Source organism: Etheostoma cragini, chromosome 8 (assembly GCF_013103735.1).
Source record: "Etheostoma cragini isolate CJK2018 chromosome 8, CSU_Ecrag_1.0, whole genome shotgun sequence".
In the NCBI taxonomy this organism is placed as follows: domain Eukaryota; kingdom Metazoa; phylum Chordata; class Actinopteri; order Perciformes; family Percidae; genus Etheostoma; species Etheostoma cragini.
The window spans coordinates 1,901,645-1,911,350 of record NC_048414.1 but is presented as its reverse complement, the minus strand read 5'-3'; the positions used below and the strand labels follow the sequence as shown (position 1 = coordinate 1,911,350).

The 9,706-nt window shown below is 43.2% G+C and overlaps 1 protein-coding gene across 1 annotated transcript in view; it reads right to left on the bottom strand.

Moving 5' to 3' along the window:
• The window catches only part of aass (aminoadipate-semialdehyde synthase), a 27,309-nt gene that overhangs the window by 13,256 nt on the left and 4,347 nt on the right, over positions 1 to 9,706 (bottom strand). The window contains exons 4-13 of the mRNA XM_034879017.1: positions 8,728 to 8,812; positions 8,201 to 8,268; positions 7,945 to 8,091; positions 7,781 to 7,859; positions 7,027 to 7,154; positions 6,228 to 6,376; positions 5,273 to 5,395; positions 3,618 to 3,729; positions 1,922 to 1,981; positions 969 to 1,036 (exon numbers count right to left, since the gene is read on the bottom strand). Of these exons, the coding sequence (XP_034734908.1) occupies positions 969 to 1,036; positions 1,922 to 1,981; positions 3,618 to 3,729; positions 5,273 to 5,395; positions 6,228 to 6,376; positions 7,027 to 7,154; positions 7,781 to 7,859; positions 7,945 to 8,091; positions 8,201 to 8,268; positions 8,728 to 8,812 (1,019 nt within the window). The remainder of the gene's footprint in view (positions 1 to 968; positions 1,037 to 1,921; positions 1,982 to 3,617; positions 3,730 to 5,272; positions 5,396 to 6,227; positions 6,377 to 7,026; positions 7,155 to 7,780; positions 7,860 to 7,944; positions 8,092 to 8,200; positions 8,269 to 8,727; positions 8,813 to 9,706) is intronic.

The following is a 9,706-nucleotide window of genomic DNA, read 5'->3' as shown; positions in this document are numbered from 1 at the left end:
AACACCATCACTAACAGGGACGTTGTAGAGCGTCCTCTGGTGGACAGACTATGCAACGCCATCACTAACAGGGACGCTAACAGGGAATCATTTATTTGTCATATTTTTTATTTATTTTTTAAATCAGCCATTGTATAATACCGATACCGATATATTGGAAAATGCCTAATATCAGCCGATATATCGGTCGGGCTCTACCAGCCGCGTTGGAGACAAACGGCGGCAGAACGACGTCTCAGTGACAATGTCTTATTATTTAAATGAAATGTGCTGGTCTGTCCATGATGCCAGAAGCATGCAGACAAATAACATCCAGAAAACAGGACCTCCTTTCTGGATTTACCTTCTTACTCCCGCCCCAGACACATCCGACTAATAAGGAGGAGTGACTGTTCTTGCGTAAGTTTTAACAACATATTTCGGTATACCTGGGGGGGGGGGGGGGGGGGGGGGGGGGGTTCCAGATGTGAAACAAAACCGAACCAAGGGAAAAAAAATCGCTCCAAGTGTTACAAACCCCTTATCTGATTTGGAACAACAAACCCCTCATCTGATTTGGAACAACGCCAACCAACTGTAGGTGTGAAAACGCACTTACAGCACTGCCGACTGGCATGAGGAAGCAGAGACATCACAAGCTGCAGCGCTAGAGAGGAGTTAAAGAGGAAAACAGCAGAAACAGGAGGCTACCGGGCACAAACGCTGCTTGGCTTTAGGAAGCTGCTATTGGTGGTAATGTTAAAACAGAGAGTTAGCACAGGTGAGCTACATTAGAACAGACTTCCAACGTTACCTGTCTCGTAATCTTTACAAATTTCATCCATAGATCGGTTGCATTAACTCGTTGATGGAACAAGCGTGTGCCAAAGTGATTTTTTTTCGACATTGTTGTTATGAATAATTCAAATGAAAAACACGCTGAAAGACTGACCAAATCCAGCATTCAACAGGCATGAAAACGATCTTACCTCTTTTCTCGAAGTTTTTCAATGTATTCAAACTTTGGGGTGAGGACGCCGTTTGAGGTGATGACAGCCTTCAGGAACAAAGAAATTACATTAAATATTTGTTGATATATAATGTCTAATCTATATTGACGTCTGTTAATTTAATAGTCCCAGTGCCGCTGAGATGTCCCTCACTTTCTGCTGTGTTTGAGTTAACCCTAAACTGGGGGGCAGTGATGGTTTTTATTCACTTGTTAAGTAGGTTTTGGAAAATAATAAGTATATTTATATAGAAAGTAATTGCAATTTCTTTCACCAATATTGCAATTGTGATCTAAATTGCTATCATTTTTAAAGCTTATTGTCTGTTTTATGTAACCCTCGTGTTGTCTTCCCTTCAAAATCAACACTTTTGTTGACTCTTTATTTAATGTTTTTAACCTTTTGAGTTTTTGTCCCTTTTTTTAACACTTTTGACAGTTTTTTTCAATGTTTGTCACTTTTTGACATTTTCAACACTACGTAACACCAACTTATTAAGTTTAGTTTTACAGTTATTTTTGGAATTTATGGTCAATAAACCTAATTTATAGGAAATTATACCTAATGTTAGAGTTAGAAAAGCAGAAATTAGGAATTATTCAGACTAAAATTAAAGGAATGGATGTTGATGATAATCACAGACTGGAATATGTCAACTTTTACTCAATGCTATTTCAAAAACACTTCAATTTGTTTTTAAATGCTATAAAATTGAATAAGAATCCCCAAAATAAATGAAAGTAGAGATTTGTACTTGGCAAAGAGTGTTGTGTGGAATCAATCACGTTATTTTGGGGAAATAAAAGAACATTGATAAAGGAAAACTGGTCAATTTGACCACATATTGGTTTTCACCTGACAGTGACGAACAGCGACACGCTGCAGTAGCAAACAGTGAAATATTTCCTAACTCAAAACTTTACATGACTTACGTCTCTGACTTGCGGGCTGAAGTCCTCCTCCTCCAGCGGTCTGGTGGCGTCCGAGGGCAGCTGATGATGACACAACACCAAATTTAAGTCACGTCGTCTTGGAGTTGCGTCGGTTTCTGGTTTAACCGCCCCGGTCAAGTGGACAAAGCTACACCGGTTGGATATCATTTCATTTTGCATATATTTTCTCTGTACATGCACCTCTGTTATTGACCTTTTGTGTATGTACATACTGGCCATGTACCTTTGCTTGTTAAATAAAAATTAAAACTGTGCGGCCGATATGGAAACATTTCAAGCCAAGGAAAGAAGTGAGCTCAAAGTGACGAGGCAAAGTGTAAACACCGAACGTTAAAAACCAAAGAGTCACATAGTTATTATAAGCTCATTGCAGGTAAAAACCAGTGACTGTAAAATTAATGGACAGAGCATGTGTGACGTTATCCATTGTTTTATGGTTGATCTGCTGTGAGTCGTTGAGTTTGCCGTTGGGGGTGGGACGATTGTAGACAAGAGGGAGGAGTCCTTACGCTCTACGTTACACACTTTCACTGGCAATCACATCACAGCCACGCCCTAAAACACCCCCTGCTTTATCGCCAATTTTAAAATCAACGAGACCATAATTGAAAAAATTAACATCATTCTGTCTTGCAGAAGACTTAAAGCTAGCAACAGAGACCATACACTCATTATGAAAATGTTTCCTGAGGTAATAAATCAAGTTAGAAGTGGGTCACTTTCTCATAGACTAGATAGAAATACAGAGATAGAGATAGAAAGCAGGTTTAAGGAGTCTCCCCCTGCTGGGGATCAGATAGAAAGCAGATTTAAGGAGTAGCCCCCCTGCTTGAGATCAGATAGAAAGCAGTTTTAAGGAGACCCCCCCCCTGCTGGAATTCAGATATAATGCAGGTTTAAGGAGTCGCCTTCTTCTGGAGATCAGATAGAAAGCAGGTTTAAGGAGTCGCCTTCTTCTGGAGATCAGATAGAAAGCAGGTTTAAGGAGTCTCCCCCTGCTGGAGACCAGATAGAATGCAGGTTTAAGGAGTCTCCCCCTGCTGGAGACCAGATAGAAAGCAGGTTTAAGGAGTCTCCCCCTGCTGGAGACCAGATAGAAAGCAGGTGTAAGGAGTCGCCCCCTGCTGGAGATCAGATAGAAAGCAGGTTTAAGGGGTCTCCCCCTGCTGGAGATCAGATAGAAAGCAGGTTTAAGGAGTCTCCCCCTGCTGGAGACCAGATAGAATGCAGGTTTAAGGAGTAGCCCCCCTGCTGGAGACCAGATAGAAAGCAGGTTTAAGGAGTCGCCCCCTGCTGGAGTTCAAATAGAATGCAGTTTTAAGGCACTTCTGGATTTGCAGCACTCAAACCGGATGCGTTGCCATTAAATTTTACAGTCAATGGTAAAAAGTCATGGCTGAAAGGCGCACAACCGCCACATGGCACCACCGCCATGTGGACTAGAGTCTCCACACTCTCGTTATGGAAAGTCTCACTCGGGAGCGGCTGAGACCAATGCAACACCTAGTGGTTAAAGTTGTTATAGCGGTTCGGTCCGGCTTGATCGATCGATCCAACCGGTTTGAACATTTTGACACCGGCCCTGGTGCAGCGCTCTCCAACAGCAAACTCAACCAGAAGCAGAGATCCCACGACAACACCACCACCAGCTGTTCCTACCTCAGACCCATCTTACCATCTCCCAGATGTAGGGGAAGAGTCGGTCTCCAAAGTACTCTGTGGCTCCGATGGGGAGCTGAGCGGGCAGGTTGTCGATGGAGCACATGAGGATCCCGTTTCCCTCCACGCTGCCGGGACCACAAGCAACAACAACACTTATATACAGTAGAATAAACAGACCTTTACACTTAGACTATATGAAGTAAAAAAAAAGTAAAAAAAGTAAAAAAATACAGATGCAATTTTGCCATTACACCCAACATTTTATATACATAGAGCATTCATGAAAGACTCCCCCCCCAGCTTTTGTCTTCATAAAAGCTCAGTTTATGTAGGGATCGACCGATACTAGTTATTAAAGGCCAATACCAATTGTAGGTAATTAAACTGATATTTGCATTTAAGCTTATGCAATTAAGCAGAGAAAAAAATCATTAAAAAAAAGGTAAAATATGTAACATTTCTGCATAAAAGATTCTAACAACAACTATACCTATGTCTTATATTGTTGAATTGTGTATTTAAACTATCCTGAATGTTTCCAACAATGTTCACCCGGAGAAATCTGTTATTTTATTTGAATGACACGGGACATTTCATTTAGTCGCCTGTCAGTGGCGTCGTTAAACCTTTGACCCGTCCAGTTACTCTAACTCCAGTCAAACCCCGGAAACCTAGATTATACGTACGAGAGTAACTGTAAATACATGACACAGAAAAACAATACGCAATAACTTAATCCAGCTTGCTTTCTCCCCCGGGTGCTGAAGTGCAGAAGTGACCCCGACGTGAAATATATTGTGACATTGTGGTTTTAGCTGCTGGCTAATGTTAGCTTGCTTGCTCGATAACTGGTCAACTAGCTAACGTTAGCTAGCTACCAACACAAACCGAATCGAGAAATCGTAATTATGTGGGGGGGGGGGGGGGGGAACTGCAGCTATTTTATCAGAATGACATGAATACATGTTAGTAAACTTAATGGCAGATAATTACATATAGTACATTTAAGTAAAAATTAAGATTTCGGAATGTTAGAAACTCCTTTTGTCTTTTTGTAACAACTTCTTGGAAGTAAAATTTGTTTTTCTGAAGTAAAATTAACGCCTAAATATGTAGGTTTTCTTTGCACTAGTGTAAAAGATGATCTGTGATGGAAGCAAAGTAGCCCAAAATCTTAAAAATGACAATGCAGTGTCTTGCCATAAATATGGCAACAGTTATTTGGTCTAAAAAATGTCCAAAAATTGTGAAAAATATGGATCAGTGTTTCCCCCAAAGCCCAAGACGACGTCCTCAGATGTCTCGTTTTGTCCACAACTCAATATATAGAATAATCTATATAATATACACACACATATAAAATCATTTAACAGGTGACAACTAAACAATTATTGGTAATCTTTGCAGCTCTAAAGTGTTTAAAAGAACATATTCTACAAAGAAGTGGAAACTTAAACTCAACCTAGGATGGCCTTTTAAAAGAAAAAACAAAAACCAGACCAAACCCGTACAGATCCAGATTCTATGCAGCAGTAATTTAAATGAACAGTTATGAAATGTGCTCCAGGCAGAGAGAATAATAACCTGAAACCTTCAAACAGGCTCAGTGACAGGAACATGCATGCGATGCCTGTGAGAAGACACAGGTTACAAATGTTATCGCTGTACCTGTCGTGGTCGATGTGCTGGTCCGCGTCGTACATACAGAAGGGCTTATCGATGGTGGTGCAATCGTTCATGAAGCCTATGGAGCCTCCGGTGTCAGCAGATATGTCGCAGATGGCCAGCAGTCTGTGGAGGGAGAGAGAGGACAGACATCAGACGGACGGCTGTGGAAATACCTGTGTGGAGATACAGCAGCTGCTGCGCTGCACTTCTACACATTCACTCAAACAGACGCTCAGCCGTCAGTGGGAAGTTTACTGTGTTTGATAATAAACATAGACATATCTTTCCCTGTGAGGCTGTAATGCTCCTTGTACACTGGGAAAATTAGCCATCACCTGGATCAGCAGATAAAGATGAATGGGTAGATGGATGGATGGATGGGTGAATGGGTAGATGGGTGGTTGGATGGGTAGGTAGGTAGGTGGATGGATGATGGGGGATGGATAGATGGATGGATGGGTGAATGGGTAGATGGGTGGGTGGATGGAAGGATGGGTAGATAGGTAGGTGGATGGATGATGGGGGATGGGTAGATGAATGATGGGGGATGGGTAGATGGATTGATGGGGGATGGGTAGATGGGTGAATGGGTAGATGGATGGATGTGTGGGTGGTTCGATGGATTGATGGGGGATGGGTGAATGGGTAGATGGATGATGTGTGGGTGAGCCGATAGATAGATAGATGGATGGATGGATGGGTGAATGGGTAGATGGGTGGGTGGATGGAAGGATGGGTAGATAGGTAGGTGGATGGATAATGGGGGATGGGTAGATGAATGATGATGGGGGATGGGTAGATGGGTGAATGGGTAGATGGATTGATGGGGGATGGGTAGATGGGGTGAATGGGTAGATAGACGGATGTGTGGGTGAGCCGATAGATGGATGGATGGATGGATGTGTGGGTGGATGGATGGATGGATGGACGATTGGGTTGAATATGCTGCTCTTACCTGTGAGGCAGCGCTGGTGATCCTTCCGTTTCGGCAGCGGAGGTTTGGAGCGGTCTCATCAGCTTTTGGGCGTCCAATCGTCTGAGGAGGCGGGGCGTGTGGCGGTCCCAGTAAATACCATTGATCAGACAGGTTGTGTAGGGTGCCACCTTTGGTTGACATGACAAAGCATCTTAAGTGCCATGATGCGTTTAGAGCGCTCTTTACAGTTTGTTTTGCAGTTTGGATCTTTTGAACTGTGGTTGTTCGATATACACTGTGGACCGGGGCAGCGGCTAAATGTATTTTAGACACCCAAAAAAAAATCTATACGAGTTAAGTACACAATATGTTTTGTATGCCGTCATACAGCCCTTTAACGACGGGGAACTGCGGTCGTTATCGATGCTCTCTTCAGAGCCACCAGACTCCATTGACAAAAACAGTGTGTTTGTGTTATTGTGTGACTTTGGTGAATCCAAACTAACCCTTTAAAACGAATCATCCAGAAAATAATCAGCACATGAATCAATAATTAATCTTTTCTTCATTGCTGGCTATTTTACAATGTCTTAGCAAGGGTTATTGATCAGGTAGATGTAGCAGTTCATTCTCTAAAGGGAAGTTAAACGAGATCCCAGCTGTGTAAAACCTCCTGCCACTTGGCATCTGTTCTGAAACACCAGCTTAGTGCAGATGACTGAAATAGAAGACGGGGCCTCTGGGAGACTGACAGGAGCAGGTGGGGGTGTTGCAACTGGGAGAAGTAAAGGGGTGATGATGGTGGTGGTGGTGGTGAGATAGAAGCCTACAGACTCACGCTAGTCCTGAAGTGCGAGGTGTAAAGTTCCGGGTGGTGCTCGTACTCCATGGGGTCGTACATGCCGTCGCTCTTCCTGATCAGGTGGTGATGTCGGCTCAGAACGGTGGCGTACACTTTGTTCATATCTTACATAAAAATAAAAAAAATAAACATGTCGAAATACCGTCAGTGAGCATGTATGCACTTATTACGATTATCATCATCAAACCCAAAGCCCTCCCAGCCCATCCTGTGACCCTCTCAAGGAGGCATTACCCCTAATGTCCACCAGGTGCGTCTGTGCAGGGATCCGTGTCCCGCAAGTAATCACCGGCGTTCAAGTCAATATTTGAGATTTCGCCACGGCATGGGCCAGAAGCGGTTATCTACTCCAAAGGTAAGGGCCAGGTCTATTTTCACGCAAGGCTATCCTGTCAATTTACCCAAACAGTCCCCGCAATATATATAAGAAATAAACATGAAAGTCAATGGATCACACACACACACACACACGCACACACACGCACACACACACACGCACACACACACACACACACACGAAACATGACCAATAGTCCCTTTTGTCCCTCTGCTACACTTGCCGTGTCGACTTCTTCAGTGAAAAGTTGACGTCTGCTGAGACATGCATGTGAATCAACAATGGAAGTAATCGTTGGTTGCATCCTTCGTTTTGTATCATGTTGAACACCATGCACATTACATCCCATAAATCCATCACTGAGTCACAGAGATAACCACAAGAATGTCATACCTCCTGTTTCGGAGACGGCCTTCAACTCATGAGGTTCAACATATTCGACGGGTAGCTCGTTAAGGATGTCTTGGGCTCCCTGCAGGAACACAGAGACAAAAGGAAACCGTGAGACCCCTGCTGTCTCAGGCATTTTATGGGTTTAAGTTAAACCTTGGCCGTACCTTGGAGACGTTGCCGGTACCGGTGAAACAAAACGTCACAGGGCCGATAGATTTGGGCATGAAGCCCATGGATATCTCATACCCACAATCCCTCACTGCCTGGATGGCCTGGCTGACGTTCCTGTAGTTATGAGCCATGCCGATGTACTGCGAACAGCAGAGAGGAGGGGAGAGACGGGCATGAGGATCACGTTGTAGGCACAGGAAGCCGTTTCTGTGTCAAGTTGTTGTTGGTTTTTTTGGGATGTTTTCTTACCATGAAGGGAGTGTGGTGCCCAAGAGCCAGGAAGCGCAGACCCAATCCGTGCAATATGTTAATCATTCCTACAAAATCCACATGGGAATGTACAAAAATAGATTAATTCATACAGTACTTATTTTTGAAAAAACATGCTATTTTGTGATTTTTTTATAAATATACACACACACGAAAATAAGTATTTGAACTGCAAAATAGCAGGGTGTTCAAATACTTATTTTCCTCACTGTGTGTGTACACACACACACACACACACACAACTAGGTTACTGCTTGGACCTATTTAAAAAATATAGTTTTTTAAATAGGTCCAAGATCTGATTTTAATAGAGCAGTCAGTTGTCATGTTGACACAAATCTGACTCAACAGCTTCAGCGCTGACTGATGGTGAACAGAGAACACGTCGGCCTGGTTACAGTTCACATTGGTGTCACAACAGCTGACAAACCCTTTCACAACAGTGACTGACCAACTGGGGGACATTGCAAAACCTAATTAAAGTTTTCAGAAAAAGGTTTTCATACCTGCGACACCGGCCCACTGACCAAACGCTACGATCCGGAAGCCGTTGGCATCGACCATCTTCTCGTAGTCGATCAGACGAACCTCCTGAGAAGAAAAAAATATATATTATTTTGGTATAGTTTTTTTAGGGGTTTTGTTGAAGGAAAGACATACAATCAGGGATTGGGATTTTTTTTAATATTATTATCCCACTGATTTTGCCCCACTCATCATCATCATCATCATCATCATCCGGTGTAATACTCAGATCCCTTTCCCATGTCAGGTAACAGGACTGTAAAAACAGCCTTTACTCATAGACCCAAGGTTACAACGTAACCAAGCGTTTCATTGCAGAAGTAAACAATGAGGTAGGCTGCTCTTGTATTGAGGCATGAACACTTTAAGACGAGGGGAGAAACTTTATATTTGTTTAATATCACTCAAATTAAAGTTAGGTTTTGCTGATTGCTTACAAAGAAAGCGATCTGAGCGAGCCAGCGCCACACTGAGATGCACGCAGCGTTCCGCATGTGTCGGGCGCGAGTGTGAGAGTGAGAGAGAGAGAGAGAGAGTGAGTGAAAGAGTGTGAGTGAGAGTGTAAGAGAGAGTGTGAGAGAGTGATAAAGTGAGTGTGGGTGAAAGAGTGAGAGTTTGAGAGTGAGTGTGAGAGAGAGTGAGAGAGAGAGAGAGAGAGAGTGAATGAAAGAGTGAGTGAAAGAGTGTGAGAGTGAGACTGTGAGAGAGTGAGAGAGTGAGTGAGGGAGTAAGTGAGAGAGAGAGAGAGAGTGAGTGAGAATGAGAGTGTGAGAGTAAGTGAAAGTGTGAGAGTGAGACTGTGAGAGTGAGTGAAAGAGTGAGAGTGTGAGAGTGAGTGAGAGTGTGAGAGAGATTGAGAGAGTATGTGAAAGAGTGTGAGAGAGAGAGAGAATGAGAGTGTGATAGTGAGACTGAGAGAGTGAGAGAGACACACAGAGAGAGAGAGAGAGAGAGAGAGAG